The sequence below is a fragment of the Panthera pardus genome, unplaced genomic scaffold (assembly GCF_024362965.1).
Source record: "Panthera pardus isolate Hobbes unplaced genomic scaffold, ASM2436296v1 HiC_scaffold_2, whole genome shotgun sequence".
NCBI classification, from domain to species: domain Eukaryota; kingdom Metazoa; phylum Chordata; class Mammalia; order Carnivora; family Felidae; genus Panthera; species Panthera pardus.
In genome coordinates, this window is record NW_026526765.1 from 57,765,945 (window position 1) to 57,790,851 (window position 24,907).

Below are 24,907 nucleotides of genomic sequence, written 5' to 3' on the forward strand. Positions count from 1 at the left end.
TTGTGTACAGGACTGAGATTCCTTCTCCTACTGTCTTTAAGAAGATCAAAACTGATAGAGAAATAAGAGAATTATATTCTTAAACATCCTAATACCATAGCCCCTGTGGTGTCATGATATTCACTGGTTTGGTGAATACTTAGTAAACACCAACTAGTTGCCAAGCACAATGTTAGGTGTTGGTGTGGAATGGTAAGTCAAGAATGAATGAATGAATGAATGAGGTATGGTTCCTGCTTCATGGAACAGAATTACAGTCTAGTAGAGAAACAAAACATTGTTCAAATAAGCAACAATTAAAAATATAATTACAAACTGAGGAAAAATGCTTTGAGAACCAGAAACATTTTAGAGAACACATATCTGAGGAAGCTGACCAAACTTGATTGGGTTGGACATTTCTCTTAGGAATGAGTCATGAGCTGAAAACTAAAGAATGGAGGGTGAACTATATGAGGAGTAGGGAAGAACATTTCAGACACACATAACAGCATGAGCATTGGCCCAGAGGTCAGGGAATTCAGGGCACCCAAGAGCTGAAAGCGGGCTGGTGTGGCAGGAACACAGCTGGGGAAAAGTGGTGTGAACTGGGCTGGGGGGCAGGCAGGAACTGAAACACTGGCTACCATATCAGTAAATAATCCTGATTTCCAAAAGCAAACTCTGAATATATTAGCAGATGTAGAAGAACATGGAAGCACTTTGAGCTCACTGACCCTCACATAGTGCCCAGATCCAGTTGCCAGTTTTGTGTGGGGCAATGAGAGAAGGAGATGGGAACCAGGAGCTCGGTGTTCATTATGAACTAGAGTGGTAGATAATGAAACATTTAAGAAATGTTAAAGGGATCATGGACATCATATGTGATGAAAAAAAGATTGGGGGTGGGGACTGGAATAAGCTTTCAGGATCAGCATGCCTTCTGCACAGCTGAACATTGCCTGGCTAATTTCCCTTTCTAATGAGACCAGCACAAAATCCATCCATTTAGGCTATTCAGCTTTTAGGTAAATGTACCAAGCTGTTGGGGTAGAGGGGAAAGAGGAGTTGACATTGATGGATGGAGTTAAATACCAGAACCCCCTCCTTCACACAGACTTTCTAAAGCAGTATTGTGACCGAAAGGCCTGGAAGATTCCAGGTGGGCAGGGCAGGCTGGACAGAGCCCAACTGTCTCCCTCAGTGGGGGAGGAGGACGGCAAGATGGGGCATCCTTCTGTCAGAATGGAAGGATCCTCTTTAGATCTGGCAACAGCGTGGTACATGGGGGGCATGAGTTCCTCAGACAAGGTTTACTTCTCCTCAGAAGAGCTCCTGGGGATTACTCAATGGAACAGATGGGCTTTCCCCTGACGTAATTTGATTTTTTGTTTAAAATTACTACCAGAGCAGTATCCATTTCCTCACTTACTTCTGTGGGTACTACCCTCTGACTTTTTGGAAATAAATTGTTATTTATCTTGACTCTCAAACAGATGACATTGCTCTGGACCTGCCTTGAAAGTGGCTAAATTGAAGTAAGGAAGGTTACCATTTCTTTAGTCAGTAGCTGGATGTGTTACACTCCAAACATAAAAGATATTAACGAAATCAAACTCCTTGAAAAACTTGAACATATGTGTTTTTAAAAGGAGTGATGATTATTTTCCATTAATTTTCTGATGGTTGTTCTTATCAGATGCTTGGAGTCAATGACCTCACTATACAGTTGTCATTATTCAAATGAATCCAATGGCCAAAGAGATTGGGGGTTACAGCATTGTTACCATGGGAGATGTAGCATTAGCAGGTACATTCAGGGCTGAGGATACTCAGCTGTGGATGAGAGGCACTTAGAATGTTTTTAATTCTTAGAACAAGCCTAGGATATTAACAGTGTTATTTGCATTTTACATTTCAAGAAACTGAGGCACAGAGCACTAAAATAGTTTGCCCAAGGTCACTAAACTGGTAAATAGAACAGCTGGGATTCAGATCCAGGCAGCCTGGCTCCGAAGGAAGCCTGTGTTCCTAATCACTATATTACCAAGAAGTGGATTGGGTTTGAGAGGGTAGCAGAGATAAGAAACTCAAAAGTGGTTGTTTATTTTCAAAGGAACTTCTATCATTCTCTGTTTCTCCTCCTCCTCCTCCTCCAACCTGTTCCAACTACTCAGAAAAGACAGATGCTTAGGGGGGAGTGTGAGTAGCAGAGCAAATAAAATCCTTCTAAATTATTATTTTTTAATTTAAGACTTAAAAACACAAAATTCCCTCTTCCCTTTCTCCCTCAGCACATAGACGTGTGTTTGCACGTGCACACACACACACACACACACACACACACACACACACACACACACACATTTCAAGTGACACTTGAAAAAGGTTCTGTGGTTTTCTCTACTTTCTCAGAGTCACATAATTTGGAGTTGGCTATGGCAATCAAATATACAAACAGCTCTCTGGAAGATTCCTACAGTTCAGGCATTAAAAGTAGTTTTCACAATTGAATTTTTTTTAAAAACCATCTCAGAAATACTGACCCAAACTGCACCTTGGTGTTTAAAATTTGAAGAACACTATGGATCCTGGATGTTCTCTTTCTCTTTTCTTTTGCCTATTTACATATTGTATATATATTTTTTAAATTCACATTCAATATATTGCATTTAATTCAGACTCAAATGGCCATTCTGATGTCTGTCAAACTTTGGAAAGGCATCTTACTTGTAACTTACTGTTTTCTCCTCACTGATTTGCTTTTTGGACAATAAATGGAGTCATTTTCTGCTTCGTACTTGGAGATTCAGCCTTCTGTCCATAAGGTGATTGCTGGGATGAAAGTAGCCACCTTATGTCATTACCTCTAAGGATAGGGGGGAAAGAATGTTTAAGTCAGCTGGCTTATTCTTTTCCAACATCTCCAAGAAAAAGCTCCTCCATTTTGCTACTAAGGAGAATAAATCTTTCCTTGACCTATTGGATATCAGTAACTTCCCGAATCAGCAAACATGGTGGATTCCAATCTGACTGTCTTTTGGTTGTAGCAACTAAATTCCAGGCCTGCTAGAGTGCACAAAGGCACACAGCATCTTCTGAATAGGAGCGTGAACTAGCCTTTTCAAATTCCTTAAAGGGAAAAAGAAACTTCAAGGACATGTTTGCAAAAAGAGGACGGAAAAGAAAGGAATCTTGCTACTCGCATTTCAATCTGCAGAATTGGTTCTGAAATCCTATGTTTGGGGAACCCCTAATGGCTAAACTTACACAAGCAGAAGGAAACTAAAATGTCCTTATTCAATTTTCTATGAACATATTTAAAATTTTCCCTTTCTCCTGTCTCCATGTCTCAGACTTCGAGTCATTTTGCTTCTCTCATCTGTTTCCAACTCAGTTGAGTTACAACCAATCAGATATGAGGAAAATTAGATTTTAATGGAATATTTGATTTTCATTGCTTAATTGATTTAATTGCAAGTTTCTATTTCAGACTGGTAGAAATGCAAAGATTTTCAGTCAAATGTAGAAAAGCTCCCATTTTTCTGTGTTCTACAATGACAAAGTTATTAATTCAATGTTAGCCTGGAATCAAAAACTTTAGAGGAAGAAAATAACTGGTATCTTTCCGAGTTGTTATTCTTAGTCTATATTTCAGTTTTTCTTTCATGCATACATACTCCATATAAAATCCTGTGTTTATTTGTGTTGATTTTCATCTTTGTGTATGAATTTTTGTTTATCGGGGGAACAATAGATGTGTATCTATATATACCTATACATTATTTTCAGGGGGCATTCATGCAACAAAATATTTCATTTCATTGCTGGCAAGCAGAAGGACAGGTAAGGGTAGTAGTTCTCAAGCTACCACGGTGAGTGGACCTTTCCAAGTGCTCTTGTACCAGCCTTGACGAATGGATCCTACTCTGTGTTTGTGCCTGCAATGTCTACTGGTTGTCTAGGTTTAGTAACCAATGGGAGTACAGCATACATCCCCCATCTTTTGGTCATAATCCCTATTTTAGGCCACCATGTTGACCACAGCCTGGTTATCTCCATGCCTTTCCACGATACAGGCACAGCCCTGCATCTCTACACAATCCCTGATTTCCTAAACCCTTTATCATACCAATTCTAGCAGGATCACATTTCTTTTTTTGACATGTTAAGTTTTCAATTTTTAAACCCCTATCAGTTGGGGGAAAGTTAAGATTTTTCTAATCATTCTGAGAAAAGCGTGTGTGTGTACACAAACCACTGGCATATAAACATTTAATTATGGACGATCTGTATTTGAATTTCCTATCAGGTACCTTGTATACTTGTCAGTCTCTTTAATTGGAATATAATTTTTCATATATGAAAATCTTAGCCTATTGTGTGCTAATTTTTTAATAATCATCCTTATTATGATGATTACCATGATGCCTATTTTTACAGAGATGTCTCTCCAAAGGTAGGAAAACCAAAGGCCTGGACTTTGGAAACATATTACTTGCATGAGAAACACTGCTCTGTTGCTCACTAATTGTGGAATATTAGGTAATTGGTTTGACCTCCCTGGCATTTGTTTTCCTCATCTGTAAAATGGAAATAATAATAAGACCTCACTCACAAGGTCATGTGTGGATCCAACAAGATAATAGATTTAGAGTGCTTAGAAGCTTGCCAAGCATATAGTAAAGCACTTAATAAGTGCTATGAATACTACTGAAGTCATAATATGTGTCAGATACAAGACCAAGAAGTTTACATGATTTATTTGTTTAGTCCAGTCATATTCCTCTGAGGGTGATTGTTTACTCCAGAGGACATCAGCCAATGTCTAGAGACATTTTGGATTCCCAAAACTGAGCGGGGGGTGGGGGGTGCTACTGGCATCTAGTGGACAGAGGCCAGAGATGCTGTTAAATATCATACAATGAAGAGGACAGCAACCTGCAACAAAGAATTATCTGGCCTATGATATTAATAGCAATGAGATTGAAAATCCCTGATTTAATACATGAGTTGGGAATTATTAATATTATGCTCCTTTTACAGAAGAGGAAATATAAAGCTTGGAAAAAGTATAACTTTTTATACCGTAGGTCCAATGTATCCAACCACTATGCAACAGCCTTTTGGAGCAGAAGGGTTTATTTTATTTTTAGGATGACTATGTACAGACTTTCTAAAAAACCCCAAAACAGAACCCTTGAGTGTTTTGTGGAAGAAAGACAGTTAAGGGATGGGCTCAGGCCAGTCAGAACAGACAGTGTCCAGATTATAGTATCAGAGCACTAGAAACCCCCTCCTGTACCGAGCCCTACCCCTCTCACATTGCTGGATCATTGGTGTAGGATACAGGAGCTAGCCTGGGTGGCTGGTGTGGTAGTGGTCACTCCCAAGCTGGGGCAGGCTTTGTCTGCCAGTAGTCACAGAAGTATATTTTCGTATTTTAACAACTGGTTTGGTCAGCCTTGAGAAGCACTTCAAATATATAATTTCACAGCTATCATTGCTTAAGATGAGGCCAAGTTAAAACTGTGAAAAGTGAGATTATCTAAAGAGAAAATATTGAGTAAATATCTGTATAGGCAGTAGTAGATATGGCAAAAAAATCATAAAGGTGTGACACAAATGACTCATGAATAGGAAATTCTTGATCCTAGCTGACCCTTGAGGACAGGGGTGACAGAAAGTTCCTCTACAGATCCCAGAGTCTGACACATAGCAGGTGCTCAGGAAATCCATGCTTAAAAATGAATGAACCTAAGTTCACAGTCTTACTCCAGCAATACGATGCAGTCTGAATGGTTGTGAGACCTCTAACTTCAAATACAATCTTTTCCCACTTTATAGCTGAGTTATAGCAATAATTAGGTGGTTCCAGTTCTTAGCCTCTCAGCCTTTGCTTTAATATGGCTCCTCTCTGTACCCCAGTGAATCATTTTTCTCTTGTTTTCCCCTGAAATGTGAATGGAAAATTAGCTGTGTTCAGAGTCAAGTGACTCAAAATTGTCCCCTTCCTTATGACTTATGGTCAAATCCAGATGTCATAATGCAGTATGTGATCTGCAGTGGTCACTGGGGTCTGGGCGAAGAGGTCACAACCACAAATGGAGATCAGTTCCTAAACCATTTCTTTGTGAATGTTTTTTTTTTAATTTTTTTAATGTTTATCTATTTTTGAGAGAGACAGAGAGAGAGAGAGAGAGAGAGAGAGAGAGCACAAGCTGGGAGGGGCAAAGAGAAAGGGAGACACAGAATCTGAAGCAGACTCCAGTCTCTGAGCTGTCAGCACAGAGCCCAACATGGGGCTAGAACCCACTAGCCATGAGATCATGACCTGAGCCAAAGTCGGATGCTTAACTGACTGAGCCACCCAGGCGCCCCACTTTGTGAATGTTTATTACAGGATTCAGTTCTGTGTGTCTGAACACAACTAAATAAGTGGCAGTGTAGTTTCTAATCCTCATAACTATAATTTTAATTGTGACTTGCAATCAATTAAAAAATCTTTGTTTTTGGCTATATATATATATATATATATATATATATACATATATATATGCATATTTTCCTTTTGTGTAAGTTATTGGCAAGTTGCAGTTAGTCATTCAAGTCACAATGTCTGGAGGGGAGATGAAAATATTTTTTATGTAGTTGACAGTAGAGTATGTTGGAAAGAGAAGCATTCTCTTCCGAAAGTACAAATTCGATCATAAGAATGTAATCTGTTTGGAGAAAGAAGTTATGTTTGATGGGTAGGTGTTTTCGTGCTTCAAATTAATATTTGTCCTTTAAAATGGCAGATGTTTAGCTGTGTATGTGGGCAGTCAACATGAGTAGGCATGCCATCGGTGTTCCAAATGAAGTGGGAGAGACGAGTGTGGCTGTCACGGCCAAGGCAATCCCCACCGCCCCCTCCTACCCCTTCCACTCTGTGGTGATGATTTCTTGGCATGTCACATACAAACTGTTGGGCCTCACTTCTCAAATGCATCGAAGCTACATTTCCTAGCACAATAGAGACTCCCTGCTCAAAGTGCGGTCCTCAGACCAGCTGCATCGTTGCCTACAAGCTGGTTAGAAATAAGAATCTCAAGCCCTCATCCATACCTACGGAATCTGAACCTGCATTTTAATAAGACCCCAGATGATTCCTGTGCACACTGAGGTCTGAGAAACACTGATCCATAACGCTCTGACCTCTGATCTCTTTTCAATGGCTCTTACCACATGTTTTTCTTATTTATTTCTGTATTATACTTTCTATTTTGTATACTTTACTTGAGGCAAGCATTGTCTTATTTTTTAGACCTTTTTAGTTTGTAGGTGAATTTCCTAAATATAGTGGTGCTTAATCAACTCCTAAATTTAATTTAGATACTCAGATTATAACCACAAGGAGAGTAGGCAACCGAGAAAGGGAAGAGAGGCTGATGCATGGACCTCTGGCTTTATGCATACTTGACTGTTCCACTTTCCAGCTTGGGAGTCTTGGGCAAATTATTTAACTCCTCTAAGCCTCCATTCCCTTAACTGTAAAACGCAGATTATAATAACTATCTCATAGGTTTGTTTTAAGGATCAAATGAGATCAAACATATAAAGCAATTAGCATAGTGCTAATTAGTTCATAGTGAGTTCTCAGTACCTGTTAGCTACTATTATATTAATTATCACTTAAGGCAGTAAATTCTATACATTTCAGAATCCCAGAAAGACTCCCCATCACCACCACTTTTTCAGTTAACCTTGCAGTTCTCAACTGGGATTGATTTTGCTCTCCAGGGAATATATGGCAATATCTAGAGACATTTGATTTTCATGAATGGTGAGGGGTGGCAGTACCATTGGCTTTTAGATGGGAGAGGCCAGGGATATAGCTAAATATCGTACAGTGCACAAGGGAGTCCTGACAGCAAAAGCATGATTGGGCCCAAAATGTCAAGAGTGCCAATGTTGAGAAACCCTTTATTACCCACAGAGGGAGTGAGGTAATCAAATTAACCATTATTATTAAGTATTTAGGTACCTCAATATCTTTATTCTTTCAACTGTTAATGTTGATCTACATTGTCAAAATTAATTGATGAGTAACCCAGTCATTTCCTTTGGAACAAAACCACATTCTCAAAAAGCTGATGCAGTCTGATTAACCTATTAAAGGTCATAAAACAATAACAATTACATCGCACATTTCGTTCTTTAATATCAAAGAGAGCTAAGTTCTTTGAAATGTAAAACATCATAAGTGAAAGAATAGTGCCTGCAATTTCCCCAGGAGCACAAGGTCATTGTATAAATAACACTGCTTCTCCTATTAATTTTACTTCATTTTGGGATATGCAGGAGGCAACAATTGTTGGGGAGAGAAAAGAGGCCAAAGAAGGCTGGACTCTTGCTGCCTGTGACTGAGATCAGGCAGTGTGGCTATGGCCCACAGTTCAAATTAGATGCTCTAGAAACAGAACAAAAGAAATGCCCCTACAGTTGGTAGAAAGATCAAGCCTGAAATTCATCTCTCTTGTTTCCTGAAGAAATCAGAGATGCTACAAGAGAATATATTAATTTCCCAGGTACTACTTCAAAAATAAGGACGAGGAGGCGAGTGTTAGGCTTTATTCCTACTGTGAACAGATTAAGCAGACACCAATTTACACCTCATTGTTAAGAGTAACTCTTTTCCACAAGTGAGACCACATTTACATCTTTTGTAATTAAGCTAAAGGGATTTTGTTAAATGGCATTTCCCCCACCACAAATCATGAAGTAAATATTTTATGTTAAGTGGGATCAAATGCTGGAATATATACATGGGAACCACACACACACACAAAAAAGGATACGGAAGCCCACCACTATCATCAGCCTCCTCATCTGCTGGGCTGGCATAATTGTTGTGCCTGTTGGTGTTTTGGTTTTGGAAAAGGCCAGGAATGACTAACTGAAGCAGTTAAAGAGAGGGTGGGTGGGGGATGGGGACTGGCTATGCAAAGGGTTGGATTTTGCCAGCTTCTCTGAAAACAGGAGCTGTGGCAGTGAGCTAACGCATGCTCCCAGATATTTGGGGGGCACCATCCATCAGCAGGAACGTGAAGCTGCAGTAGCATCCAACCATACATCTCCTGCACACTTTGCTTTTTGGCAATTTTCATTTTTAGGAAAATTGAACATAGAGAGCTGTATATTAAGAGCTCTAAGAGACCAGCATCCTTTATTCCCCGCACAAGAGAATCTAGTTGGGCAAAGAGGCATTTTTTCCCCTAACAATAGAGTTTGTATGGCTGCTATAAACAATACAATTACTGAGCCAGATAATAAATAATTGCAGAGCAACAGGGAAAATGAGGTGTGGGCAAGGAGGAAAATGGATGGTTTCAGATGAGATTTGCACAAAGATTGAGTCAGTGAGGTGAAGTGAAGTCATCCCAGGTCATGTCTGTTCTGTACTAACTAAGGTAAATTATTGGCCTCACACCTGTGCTGCAAGCTGGAGGCCACACTGCCAGCCCAGGCTGTGCCTTTGTGAGATGGACTTTTCACAAAGTGAGGTATTCAAAGGGAAGCCTGTGACTGGTGCTTGGCCAACTTTGTGATCAGTCAAAGCAGGTGCTAGCTTTTTAAGAAAATGGTGGCAAACCTTGTCATATATGCATTTATAGAGCATAAATACCAGTGCATCATGTTGCTGGACACCTGCCCCGGTCCTGTAACAGTGTTCTTCAGTGTATAATCTCTACCTTGGTATTCACATGAAAAGACAAAGCCTCAGATGCATTTCTTTTTATTTTTAGGCTTTTCCTGAGAAAGGTACAAGCACAACACAAACTTTGTCTTCTAAAAAAAGACCAGGTTTACCCTTTGGATGCATCTTTCTCCTTGCACCACCTGCTTTTTCCATTCAAGCCCCTTTGGAGAGTCTCCTTTACTTTTCTTCTGCTCCTCCTTAGCCTTTCCAGGGTGGCTACTCTTATGCAGAGTCACCTCTCTTTGCTTTTCATTGCCGTTCTCAGTACCTGCTGAAGAGACGCCCAGGTAAAATACTTCCCAAAGGACCTTCTTGACCTTCTCTTTCCTTTGACCACAGGCTACTCCTGTGCTCTATCAAGTGATGTTCCATAAATCTTTGTAAATTGCATCAACTGCGTTCACTTACAAACTCTACTCACTCTCAGTATTATCATTAAACATAGAAATCAATTTGTAGCTCTGGGCACCTTAACCCAGAAGGATTTATTTTGTAATTTAGCAAACAATTAATCAATTCTGTGTACCAGGCATGCTTCTACGTGCTGGGAATCCACCATGAATCAAAGAGACAACTCCCTGCCCTCTTGGAGCTTATGTTCTGATGAAACAATCAGGTGATAACCAAAATAAGCAAACTCTATAGTGATTTATTAGCATTAAGTGAATTCAAGAAAGAACAGAAAGGGGAATGGAGATCTTGGGATGACAGAGTAATGTGGTGTAAATAGGGTGATCAGATTAAGCATCCTTGAAAAAAGAAATAAAGTTGTAGAAAATAGTCAGGATAGGCAAGAGAGTAATCCATGTTCACAAGGAAGAACATTCTAGGCAGAGGCATGCCGTAGCTGATGGGAAGAAAATGAGGGAGAAATAAGTACGATTTGAGATCTTGTAAACTGTGGGGAAGACAAAGCATGTCAGATATTTAGAACATTGGAAAGACTTTGGCTTTAATCCCGGGGAAGAGAAGGAGCTCTTGGAGGGTTTTGAGCAGAGGAATGAAATTATCTATCTGGTTTATGTTATAAAAAGAATCACCCTGATTGCAGAACTGAGAATAATCAGTAAATGGCCGTATCAGTTATTTATTACTAGATAACAAATTAGACCAAACCTTGGTGGCTTGAAACAAGTGTATTATTTCTCAAACTTCAGCATGTTTTCTGGGCAGTTCTTATGCTGGGCTTGCCTGAGTTCACTTACATAGTTACATCCAGCTGCTAATTCAGGTGGGGGCTGGTCATGAGGAAATGATTGGGCCTCTCTCTCTCTCTTGTAGTCTTTTCTCCTCCTGGAGGCCAGACAAGGCTTTCTTTTATGGGGGTGGCTCCGTTCCAACAAGGCAGGTCCCAATTCACAAGTGCTTCTCATGCCTTTATTTGTATGGTGTTTGCTCATGTCCCATTGGCCAAAGCCAGTCATAAGGGCAATACCAAAGTCATTGTGGGAGAGGACTGCATAAGGATATGGACACACAAAGGTAGGACACATTAGAAGTTCTTAGTGTAGTGATCAGCCCCAGAGGCCAAAAGCAGAAATCACAGAGAGCAATTAGGAAGCTCTACAATAATCCAGAAAAGAAATGATAATGGATAGCGCCAGAGTGATAACATTGGAAGTTTTAAGATTCTGAATATAGTTTGAAGGATAGCCTTATTCTTATTCTCCTAAATCACTACGATAAGGCTATTAAGGTTCCAGGGATTGGTGATGTTCTTATTATGCATGAGATGACATCACAATAAAGTAAATGAGGGCAGGGATAGGATTTTTTATTGCTAATAATTATTCAATGAGTTTTCTGAACAATTTTAAATTTAGTAATTCACTTAGTGCTGTAACTGTACACAGCACCCTGTCAATATTCATCATCAGCTAATATTTATTGAGCATCCTCTGAATTCATGGTACTGCACTCACAGCAGCAGAGGTGAACTGCATTAATTCTTTCAGCCAATGCAGGATTATTGAGTGGTTTATTGCCTCAGTCTATTAGTTGTTGCCCCAGCAGCCTCAAGAAAAGCATTCAGCTTCCAGAATGCAATTCCTTGTTCCCTTGGAGTAGATTTAGCTTTAGTAGAACTTGAATGCATAAGGAAAGTATGCAGAATACTCTGTCTTTATCAGTATGCTAATGATTTTTAGTAATCTTATTATTGGAAACTGGGAGGTATTAGTCCCATTTAATGGATGGAGAAGTAGAGGCAGATAGTGGTTAAATGATTTGGCTAAGGTCACATACTGAGATGGTGACAGATCTGGGATTGAAATACATAACTCTTTTTATTGCATTACACTGCCTCTCAGTGGTGCACGCTGTTCCCATTTCTGTCTCACACCAACACATAGTCATGAAAACTCCACCTTAAAAGATTTAACTGTCATCTGTGTTCTTCCATGGAATATATGACACAGTGTTCTTTGACATCTGCATAGCCTAATCACTGGAAAGTGGTTTGTTTGTTTGTGTTGAATTTTTTTTAAGCCCCTTATTAAAGGGGATTTGTCAGCTGTTAAAATCAACACTTTTTTGTGTTAGTTAAATTCTCGTCAGAAGTATGTTGTTGTTTTCAGGGTGCATCTAGAGATTTAGGAACCAGTACATAAAATAAACCATTTAATGGAGATCCCTACTTTCATTTCATTCTGGAAACTGTTATTCAATGGCAATTGTCTTTTGGGTTGATCATTCTGTTGGGGAGAGTTCTACCTTTTTTTAATGAAAAGAGTTAAATTTGGAGCTAAGAAAGACTTTGAGTGGAAGGGGACAGTTTACATGCAGAGTTTGCTTGTAAATCTTGAAAGTGGCACATTAGGTGTCACACACTCTGAGACACACTTAAGTGTGCACCCTCCAGAATGTGTGTTGTAAGTCCATCGAATTACATATTTTAGTGCATATCTCTTCCTAGCAGCTTCCAGAGCTTTTCAGATATTCAGCATCAGAAATTGCACTGTTTTATCCTGGATTTTACAAATAACAACCAGATTATTGTAAAACAGAACTATCTGATAAGTAAGGTTGTGAATTGCTTTTGTGATTGTCATGGGTAAGAGTATTGGAAAAACTGGCAAACAGTGCGGTACACTGGCTACTACGAAAAGAAAGCCTGCAAGAGTGAAAGTGTTTTTCTGATGAATACGTTCAAGGCTGTGATCATCGTGCAACTTCTGGTTGGATGCTTTCAAATGTTCCGTATTGAAAAACATCAGGAACAAGAACCAAATAGTCCACCAAAGCCTGTATTCAACTCAATGGAGAGGAACGTGAATTCTTACTTAGAGTTTCATTGAGGCCAACTCTATTCGGTCTACCATGGGAAGGAGAGGTTTGAGGTTCCCTTTTGATTTTCTTTCCATTTTTACTTTATGATTATGTGGCTGCTACTTTGGTTTTCACTTAAGTGGGGGGGGGGGGGGGTGTTCAAATCACTACACAAAAGAGAAATGGAAAACAGACAAGATGACTTCTGTTCAGCAGACAAAATCCAAAATGCCAGAACATGGTAATTAATGTAAGCAATTTTATAAGCAAAATAATTTGTTTTAATTGGCTAAATAAGATATGATATAATTTAATATTCAATAAACTAATTTCAGAAAAGTATATCACAAACCTTTTATCATATTATATACTCACTGCAATTTTGAAAACAGATATGAAAATGAACCTGAATTATCTCTTCTTTACAAGAAGGATACATTAAGGACTTTTGAAATGTTAGGGGTTATGTCTTTTTTTTTTTCTTTCTGAAAAACAGCAATTTATGGACTATTCAAAGATTGAATCCCCAGTGAATGCAGATAGAAACACTATGAGGGTGAAAAATCTTCCTTAAGAAAGCTCCTTTTGTTCAAGAATTAAGGCTTATGAGAGTTAAGGGTCTTCCACAGTGTTCTTTCCCATCATAACTCCCCAAGGAAGGACAAATCTCCCATAATAGATGAGTGTATAATTTAGCTTGGAATGACCCCATCGGTGAGACCCTATGGAGTTAAGAAACCTCTCTAAGGATTAGTTGTTGATGGGTGAACATAAGCTGACTTCAAACTAATGTATAAGTGATTGAGGAAAAATGGTATCCTTCCAAAAGACAGTTGCTAATTCTTCCTATTGTGAGAATCTCATTTTGTTGGAAGGAGTTAATTTTGACACTAATTTGAACACTGGTTGACTTTGAACATGTGCTCAAGTAAATAATGAATAGCCTTTCATACCATTAAGGGGTGGAAAAGGTAAAAAAAAAATTTTGCATTTTTGTCACTACTCTAGCAGTGATCTAACAACAGTTTTCTGAAGGCCAGAGACTGTGTTATAAGCTCTTTCACATAATTTCTTAATGATAGAATTTTTTACCCACGAATACTTTCAAAACAAACACCACACACACATGCACACACACACACGCATGCATCCACTCAATGTACAAGATAGTACTCAAAGAAATACCAATATATATTATATTTTTTAAAAAAGTAAAGACAGTTCCTATAACCTTCAGGAAACTTAAAGTCTATGTGATGAAATAAGAGTGACCTATAGATATTAGAAGAATAACAGTTCACCAACAGTATGAGATATCCAAAGGGAGGGCGAGATTAATTTGGAAAATTGTATGTAATAAAATGTCCCAGGCAATGGGTTCTTTTGAAATTCAAGAAAAGAGCATTTACTATGAGCTAATATAATTTAGAAAGGATTCTTTGAAGATGAGGAATTTTTATATTGAACAAAGGGTAGCATACATTTAACAAAACAAATTGCATGGGAAATAACAGATGGAGATAGCAAAATACAAAATATATTTGGATATATATAAACCAGTTGGGTGGGAATAAAAAAAAATTGCTAGAAATGGATTAGGCAAAATCAGGCGGTGACTTCACTCATTCCTTATCAAATAAATATCTACTAAGCACCCACTGTATGCTAGGCACTGCTCTAGGTCCAAGGAATATAATAGTGAGCAAGAACATATCTGACTATATGAAGTTTGTGTGAATATCAAAAGACTGATACAAGACAATAAGCATTTTATCCCATTGATTATCCTATATGTGGCACGCAGGACATTTCTTAGTTCTTTCTTTTCACTTGTGTACAGACAGGCAGAGATCAAAAAAATAAGTGTGCATGTATATGTGTGCATGTGCACACATATACATGCATACATATCTTTTATGTATGTATATATCTCTATTAATAAACACATTCAACATGTTAAATATTCAGTAACATTGTTTATCACTATGTACATCAAAAAACGTGATATTGGTTGGCTGAATATTTTATGCTATTCCGAGTTGCCTTAGCATTGTGTAGGCTTAGCTAGAAGGAAAACAAATGAGAATATAATCGTTGCATTTATTTAAAAAGAAAGAATTAAGGGTGACTGAACACCTTGAGTATTTGAGTGGTTATTTCTGCTTTTCTGTGTAACCTTAAATAGATGACTTTCAGCTAATAACCTACACTTTTCCATGCGTGGAATGGGTGGCCTGAGGGGCCTATCCTCAAGCAGAATATAAATGCCAAGTATGAGGAACCAAATCAAATTGATGAGTATCACTTTCTTACAGCTTTTTTTGTGGAGGACGTCATTCATTTCTGTCTGCATGCCTCATCCATGTGTAATGTTTATCTGCATGCTTCATTCATATGTAATGTTTATCTTTTCTATTATTTGGTATAATTATGAATTTTTTCATAGAAAGGATGATGAAGCCATTTCCTCAAACAACAGTGTAGCTGAATTTAAATATGGTTAAAAACTTGAATCCCCATGAGCACAGATGATCAAGCAGTCAACAAACATTTACTGACTAGGCAAGCTACTTTGTTTAACATTTATGGGAGATACTAAAGATGCAGAGATGGTTTTAAACATGAGTGTTGCCTTCACACAGTCTATGATCTAATTGGAAAAAATAGGGCACAAAACTTGAAAACCCAGATAATAAACCAAATACAGTATAGGCTAAATTGTCAATGATCACGTGGATAAAAATACCTAAAAGGTTGAAAGACAAAGGTTTAAATGTTGGCTTTGCCATTTGTTCTTTGCATGACATTGGGTAGTTAATTTTGTGGAACCTCAATTTCTTCTGTAAATTGGTTCTAGTAGCAGCCATTTGGTGGGTTGTCATGAGGTTTAGAAATTAAAGGCAATGGATACATCTTTGTCATTTAATAAGCACTTATTATTAAATATTCTTTATTGTATAGATGCTGGCTGTATACTAGTTATTATGCTAATGGATTTACATTTATTAGTTAATTAAGTCATCACAATATTTTTCAGATGAGAAGAGTGAAATTGAACAAGGGGAGGGATTTGATAGATGTCCCACAATCGGGAAGCAAATCTCAGGGTCAGGAGTTCAGTCTAGGAACAACTCAAAGCCAAGCTCCCACTTGTACATACAACCTTTTCTGGAGTATTTAAGTAGCTACTATGATTAAAACAATTTCATCACTGTAAATTTCAGAAGGCCAAGAAAGTCTTTGTGTTGGACGTGGAACTTGTCCTTGTTCTGGATAAAGAGATGGATAAAGAGTTTAATGTGTTCTGATCAAAGAGAAGAGAATATTCTAAAGAGAACAAGGAATGGCCTGAGGCTCTGGAAAGGATGTGTATGGTCAGGCTGAGGGAGCCTAATGCTTCTGTGAAGAGGTGATACAATGAATGTTTACACGGATAGGTTGGTGTCAAACCACAGAGGTAATTGAATATGAGGGGGAAAAAAATCTGTACTTTGTCCTCTAAAGAATTGTGAAACTTTGGCCATCTTTTTCTTGTAAATAATATGTATTTAAAATGAGAAAAGATATCAGTTACATATTTTAAGAGGCCAGTAATTAATACTACAATCGCCAACAAGTAATATGATCATTTTATTATCAGCCCGACACACCTCCTTAATTGTTTTTCCTACAATTTTTTTCCTGCACACTCTTTGTTTCTTCAGATGATAATGGATTTCACTATCATTTTTTTTAACCTTTGATGGTTTTTAAGCTGATTCCTAAGATAATGAAATAAAACAGACTTTCAATTGACCAATCAATAACTATTGGGAATGGATGTCATTCAGAGTGGCATTTTAAGAAGGTTATTCTGGCTTGTGAAGGATGAATTGGGAGAATAAAAGAAAAGCCTCTTAAAATGGTTGTTTTCAGTAGCTGTGTCAGGACAGTTCAGAGAAGCATCACAACTAATAAACTACTAATAGTAAAGAATTGGTTAGCCAAAGATTAGCTGTTTTATCCATTAGAGCAGATTCAAGGTCATCCCTAGAATAATGTCGCCTTCTTTCGCTTAGATTCCAAGTGCTTTCTTGAGAAGGGGAAAGGCACTGGTGTAACAATTTAGTTTGGTCTTTGGCAGGACCTTAGAAGTGTCTGCAGGGGAGGGCGTACTGTGTTTCACCACCCTTCATGTATTGCAGGAGAGAAAAGCATGGAGAAGTGCTACATCATAAGGTTATTACCATAGTCCAGACCAAAGTACCCAGATTGAAAATGTACTAGAAGTCTGGAAATGAAATAATAACTCTAAGACACAGGAGTTGGGTGTGGTGCTATTTGATAGTTATTGATAATTGAATGATGAGAAAGAATGGAAAGAAAGGAGCTCTGGGTGACTCTAAAATGTATACATTTGTATGTGTACAAATGTATACAAATGTATAATACACTTGACACAGGTGAGTAAACTAGGAGAACTACAGCTTGCTTTGAGAAGTGGGATCATGACTTTGGTTATAGAATTTGTTGAGTTTTAAGTGTATTATCCAAGTGGAAAGACCCAGAAGCAGTTTGATTAACTGGAACTTATAAGGAAGGTCAGAGTGGGAAGAAGTCTTCGAGAGTTGGCTATTTTGAGGTGCTACAATATCATCTATCTTAGCTATTAAAAAAATCTCAGAGCTCCTGGGTGGCTCAGTGATTTAAGCGCCCAATTCTTGGTTTTGGTTCAGGTCATGAATTCACAGTTTGTGGGTTTGAGCCCCGCTTTTGGTTCTGCGCTGGCAGTGTGGAACTTTCTTGGGATTCTCTCTCCCTCCTTCTGTCTCTGCCCTTCCCCTGCTCAGGCGTTCTCTCTCTCTCTCTCTCTCTCTCTCTCTCTCTCTCTCTCTCAGAATAAAGAAACTTAAAAAAAATATATCTTAGGAGGATTTCCTAATAGGAGGTAACATTTATGAAGCACTCGCTATGTGATAGGAACAGAACTCACAACAGCACATGTATTATTTATTCCCAGTGACAGCCCCATGAAGCAGGTATCATCATTACACCCATTTTAAGATAAAACAGCCACAGAAAGGCAAAATAACTTGGTCAAGGTCACACAGCAAGCAGGTGGTGGAACTGGGATTCAATCCCAGGCAACCTGGTTCCAAAAACTGAGCACTTAACCACTATATACTCACAGTGTAAACACATGAGCATAAAGCTGTCCCATGGGGAGATGTCTCGTAAAAAGTCCTATTCTATTAAGAAATAATAACATGATTTGGGCCACCTTTGGCACCCTGTATAGCCCCCTCAACTCAAGATATCTTAAGAATAAATTACCTATATCCAACTGCAAGTGATGTCTACTCAGGGTACCTACCTCCTCACCAAGGAAATGGTAAAATAAACAACACTGACAGCCATTTATAGCTTTAAAAAAAAATCTTTTCGTCACCTTGATTTGTTTTTATCTTTCCTTGACTACGTCTTTCTGATCCTATTCGATAAGCCGGGGGCCCCTCCCTGCTTTTATTACACTGAAATAGTTGTATTCTTGTAACAGAGTCTTTATTTTTATTGGCAGAAAATTCTCAGTCTGCTTACTCCCTTGTATAAAGTTAATTTTAACTATAGAACCTGTATCAATAATGTCATTTAAAGGAGGCTGCTTCCAATACACTGTGCAATGTCTGCAGAGAATTTTGGATTTACCAGGGCACCACTTCCCTAGTGACTCGCTGGCCCTGCAGCTTTCTTTCCCTGCTACATCTGAGCATTCTCTGTTCTCTGGCCAGCTGCCTTCTGTTCAGCCCCTGTGTGTTCTCCATTCTCTGCTCTGCCTTAATGATAAGTAGGGCTTCATCTTGATCGCTTTGCAGGGAGGGAGGGGGGGGATTGTTACTTCTGTATTTGGGCCCAAGCTAAAAACATACCCTCCGATCGGCAAACCACAAAAACTATAACACTTCGAGTTTAATAAGATCAAGCAGTCCCTTTTTTGATACAACACCGTGGCCAGGGTGGAGAAAGGCCTTTTTCCTGGACCAGCTCTCTCTCTGTATCTGGTGGCTTACACAGGATCTTCAAAATATGAGTAGCCTAGAGTCCTTGGGTATGCTGGTGGGATACACAACAGTTGAAGTGAAATGACTGAGTGGGTTTTTATTTTTAGTTTTTCCAAAATAATAACTGTTATAAGTAGTACACATGGGATTTATTTTCCATTATTAGAATTGCTTAATATCAAAAATCTGGTCAGTCAAAAGCTTGGGTGTTTCCTCTTCCTGCTGGCTTACTACCACACTAGCTCAGGTTACTATGGAAAGCAGGCAGTTATTTTCACCAATAACTTACACCAAACACTTGACCTTGGAATCCGTAATTTACATCCTTATAAAAGAGGTCACTTAGGGAATTTAACTGTGTAATCCTAGCCCCCATGTGGCAGATGACGAGTAGAAATGGAACAAAGCTGGTGAAACACCATTTGAAACAATTTGATGTAGGAAATCATTTCTTTTCGACTTTATTTTTAAAATGGAACCTACTTTAAAATGGTACGGGAAGGCAGAAGGATGCAGTAAAAGTCTATGGAAATAGTGACTCGAAAACTCTGTTCCAGGACTCAAGAAGGCAAGCCTGTTGTCACATTTGGAGGGAAACCAGAAAGAATTTAGGCTTTCACTTTCCTAATAGCCTCTTTTCCAACACCTTTCCTTCAAACATCTCGCCCTCCTTTCTATTTTGCCTTTATTAATAAAACTAATAGAGAGAAACCACCTTTCAAACTTTAACCAGGCAACATAGCTTTTGCAAGTGCTAATATTTTTGGTGTGGGCTTTTTCTTTTAAAGACAATTATCAAGACGAAGCATTTGTTTCTTCTTTTGTTTACCCATGGCAGTTTGTCAGCAGTTATGATAAGTAGAGTTCCATCTGCCAGTAAAACTACGTTGCAAATTGCCATAGAAATTAGCAGCTTTCATTTTTGACTACATAAATAAATATGTGAAATAAATTGCACATAAATGCATCCTAAAAATCACAGGTACACCGCACAGTTAAATACCAATCAGACAAAACCAGAGACACATTGCGATTATCTCAGTTTTCAAACCTGGAGGATACACGAATGTGTTTCTAAATGAGAGAGGCAGGGTATCATGCTCGCTGAGATAAAAACAGAAGCCGCCAGACACTGCACTGTGGCTTTATTCTCAGAATCCTTTGCCTGAAACCCGCTCTGTCTTTTCTCCGTGTTCGCTCCCTCTCTCTGTCTGTCTCTTTCTCTGTGTGTGTCTTTCTCCTTCTCTCCCTCTCTCTGCCTTCTTTCCCTCTCTCCCTCTCTCCCTCTCTCCTCACTGGCTTTTCCCTCGTTCATTGTTCTCTCTCTCCTCCTGCCTTTGATGCACATACGTTGTCACATTCCATTGACTCTCTCCTCTTCTCTGTTCTTACACTCAAGCCTAGCGGTGCTTCCGCCAGGCAGCGGCAGCCTCTCCTGCGAGTTTTAGTCATGTGTGCAGCTCAGTTTGATCGAGCGTTCCTTTTCTGCCTTTTCACTCTTACAAAAGATTAAAAGGTGGCGTCACATTGCTCCCCTGTTCCTTCCCGCAGGAGGGACTTAAAAGGGACAACAAAAACTAATCACTTTCAATAAGCATTTTCTTGCTAGGGAAAAGGAAAAAAAAAAGAAAAGAAAAGAAAGAAAAGAAAGAAAGAAAGGGAGAGAAAAAAAAAAAAAGGCAGGGGGGTGGATTTAGCGGTGTAATTGGAGACCGGTGGTGAGGATTGGGGCGAGCTAGAGATGTTGCACGCTGCTAACAAGGGAAGGAAGCCTTCAGCTGAGACAGGTAAGAGCGCCCATCGGAGGGTTTGACCGAGTGGCTTAGTTAAATCTCTGTTTTCACCGTTTTGTAATTGAGAAAGGCATCTGCAGCAGAAGCTGATTTTTCAGTCGGCTTCCTTTTGTTTAACATAGAAAGTACCTGTATTAATTTTGATGAATTAGAGCATGCAGCAAATTCAATTGAAAATAGATTTGTATAGTAAATGCATTTATACTGAATGATTTCTCCTCCGTTTTATTTAAGGAGAGAGACGACAAAGATGATTTTGATCAGAATAGCACTTTGCATTATGTTAAATTCTAAACAGCTAACGGGGAAAAATAATAATCCAATTGATCCTGTTTTTGAACTCCGGGACTTAAACCCTGAGAGGGAGCTGGCATTTGAAATTTTTCTTCTAACTGAACTTCTGATGTGTTATAATAATTTTTCACTGGAGGTTTAAGCAAGGGTAGAGTTTATTTAAGTCTAGTTGCTGGGGTGTGTTTCGTTTGGATCTTGTCAGGCTGTATCTCCTTAACCTGTGTCAGGTTGATGTTTCATAAATGGAGATTAAGTGTTGTCCCAAATGAAATATGAAGTTAAAACATCAGGTTAGGGCATGTTTTAGAAAAGGATCCAGTAAATAATTAGGATAACTGAATTATGACAGTTTGAAGTGGGAGTTAACTCTGGAGGTGCTGTTTGGTGAGCCTTCCTGGATTTTAAGCAGCTCAATAATGAAGGGGGCTAATTATCAGGTGCAAGTTGGAACTTTGCATTAGGACCCTAAATATAGAATACATGTGGACTTTCGCTGTAGGTGGCTTTTAGGAAGCTGTCCCTTTTGTGTGCTGTGAATGAGAGTTGTGGATTATATTTGATGGCATTTCTCCTTTAAAGAGCTTTGGGATGAAGCTTAAAAGGTTCACATCTATTTTAACATTGAACAAACACAAAATGCAATATACTGTAGCCTCCCGGTACCTGATTTTTATTACTGCTGCTGTTTTAAGGTTTTGATAATTTATTTTTAACCTCAATCTTCGTTGATTTTGTGTTCATTGCCTTTGCTACTAAAATTTATTGTTGGCATTTATGAACTGAGATTTGGGAATGCAAACAAACAAAAAAAAAAAGCAAGAGGAAAAAAACTAATTAGCCAGAGTTTTTATTTAAGGATAATAGAAATCCAAATTATATCCAGGTATTTAACCTAGGATGTTACCTAAAATATTTGAGTTAATTTTTTAGATAATTTTTTGGGGATGGGAAAATCTGAATATTAAAAGTCTGAAATTCTGTTAAATGCCTCTCCGGAATGAGATATAGAAAGGTGACTTTAATGCCTACACAAGGTTTGGTCCTAGAAGGAGCTGCTAAACTGTGGCATTGTTGAAGCCAGCAACCATGAATGAGAGGATATTGTATGTATGTATTTTGTGATAAGATTTTTTTTTCTTCCTGAGTTTCCAAACTGGACTTGCTCCTCAGCACCTTACTTTGGCATGTCTTGTGTTTGCCAGACCATCTAATGGCATTTTGTGGGTGCAGCACGTGAATCCAATTTTACGAGTACACATCAGGAGCTGCTGAATTTTGGGGAGTGGAGACCAAACAGACGATGGGTCTCATCAGACTTCATCACGGAGAGATAGTCAACAGAAGTTCTGAAGGAAGACCCCTCATACAGGTGTGGGGAAACTTCATTTTTCCATCATGGTGAAAAGAGCAGAGAAAGATGTGGCGAGGGGAAAAAGAAACTGCTGTAGCATGTTTGATGGAGTCATGCTGGTGGTAGCATAGTGAGTTTTTAAAATCACATCACCTGTACCTTTCTTTTTTCAACTTAAGAAACTTTGCAGAATCTTGAAGTAGTTCCTCTCAAATTCAGTCCATGTCTCGACATAGCTTTCTCTCATAAAATCTTTTCTCTGACTCCCGCTTTACCAACAACTATTCAGTGTTACGCTGTCACTGATGATGATGATTGTTTCCTAAATAAGTGGCAAGTGTTGAGAAGATGGGCCCGGAGAAATATGTTGTCTGCATCATCTATGTGTTTTAATTTTGTTTATGAAAATGACTTCTTCAAGGTGAGGAGATGATAAATTTGAAGTTGTAGCTTGGCTGTCTGTGCCCGTGAACCACTGCCCTTCTGCCTCTTCAGTAGAGGTAAAGTGGGCAGAAACAATTCAGTTGTAAACTGGATGGTAGTTCAGCATGAACTTTTTAAGCAGATGGTAACCAAAACTATCCTTATTCAAACTATCTGATTCATATAAATAGCATTTTTCTGACTTTTCCAGTAGATGTTGCTGGAGAGCAAAGAAAAGATCATTTTTTACAGGAAAAAAAGAAATGCAGTAGACTTATAAAAGCCAACGAAAAAGAGTCTTCTCCTCAAACTCCGCTGATAGCATTTTGCATAATTTGCTAATTAATGAATAATATTGAATCATTACCTTTTATGATGTTCTATAGAAAGCTATTAAAACTTGAGTTGGATTTTAAAATTATGAGATTGTTCTCTTTAGTCCCTATATATAATGTCTGTTTGCTGTTTTCCGTTTTTAAAAAATCAAGTTAACTGCACATTACTATTCAGAACATTTCATCCCTGAATGCTAAAACCCTTTAACATGCAAATATGATGTCAGAGGAAGAACTGAAATAGAATACTCTGAGAAGAGTAATGATCAAACGCATTATAAAAATATGCACCAGTTGCCAACATGTAATGAAATATTAAGAAATTAAAAGCATGCAACCTCTAAAGTAATAGAATTTCATTGCTCTGAGACTGTTTTCCCCCTGAATATTAAGTGCTTAATAGATCTATCCGTAAAAAAACAATCAAAAACCTACATGGTTTGTCACTGAAGTTCTTTCATTATATGATTTTGAAAAATTAGTCCAATAGGATTTTCCTTAGCCTAGCAAATGTAATTAACATTGGATACTGAGTGCCAGATTTCCAAAGCAAAAGCCAGAAAAGTGGATGGAGAAAACAGGAATGCAGAGAGCAAACATCAGCACTACAAGCTGAGGGGACCCTACTCTGCTGGTAATCACTTTGATAAAATGACAAAGATGTCCCAGAGGAGCCTGGGATTCTAGTACCCAGAGAGGAACAGATGCGATTTCAGGCAGCCAGTGACCTCTATCTGTGGGAATATTTATTTTTGGAAATGTTCAATTAACCAATTGCAATGATCAAGGAGAAGTGTGTGTGTGTGTGTGTGTGTATACTTTGTGTATGTGTGTAAATGTATATGTATATACATATATATGTATGTATGTATATACATACATATATATATATATATATATATATGTATATACATACATTTTCCCCCAAGGCAAGAGGAGCCTTGGAGACTACAAAAGCACATTCAGATAGGACAGGGGTACAACCTGTGTGGTGAAGCTTCAGTGTTTCTTACCCTCAGTCCGAGCTCTTTTCTGGTGGATTTTTCTTTTACATTGAAGCCCTTCTTTGTCAGTTTTCATTCCTGAGGTATGAAATGCTCCAGAGGATGTTTTGATTTAACATGCATTCATTTCTCTTTTCTGGGAGAAAAAGAGCTTATATTTAGAAGGCATGGGTGTCCACTACTCCTATTTTATAATTAGCACTGTAAGTCCACTGGGTAGGAATAAGGAATGGTCCTTTTTTTTTTTTTTTTTTTTTTTTTTTTTGGTTATTTTGCTTTGATTCAAATACATTTTTGTGCTTGACACATAGTGGTTATTTATTTTATTTTTTTATTTTTTGTACTTAAATAAGAAAATCTTTAAAATTCGATGGGAGATTTTCTTTTTCTGGTTTGTTTGCTGTTCACTTTTGGTGTTCTCTGTTTTCATTATAGCTGTCAAGCACTGACTATGCCCAAAGCACCCTGAGTTAAATGTCCCAAGTAGTACCTCTAACAACAACAACAACAACAACAACAACAACAACAACAAATGTCTGTCTTTTCAGTGAGAACCTTAGGAAGACAAAAGATGTGAACCATACCTGGAGAATTGCCTAGTGAGTTAAAGTGTGCTCAGTTCTAACTCCTTCCTTAAGAGAACAGAACAGAAAAGGTCACTGCAGGTTGAGGGGATACTGA

The 24,907-nt window shown here is 38.3% G+C and overlaps 1 protein-coding gene across 15 annotated transcripts in view; it reads left to right on the forward strand.

The window, feature by feature from the left end:
• TENM2 (teneurin transmembrane protein 2) overlaps positions 1-24,907 on the forward strand; it is a 1,291,038-nt gene that overhangs the window by 608,364 nt on the left and 657,767 nt on the right. For 2 of the 15 annotated variants that reach the window (XM_053907078.1, XM_053907083.1), the window contains exon 1: positions 20,154-20,813. The exons of 12 other annotated variants lie outside the window; for them this stretch is intronic. In XM_053907078.1, the coding sequence (XP_053763053.1) occupies positions 20,768-20,813 (46 nt within the window). In that variant the 5' untranslated portion in view covers positions 20,154-20,767. Of the gene's footprint in view, positions 1-20,153; positions 20,814-22,315; positions 22,483-24,907 lie in introns of those variants that run through there. One more of the 15 variants, XM_053907080.1, reaches the window with a different exon arrangement.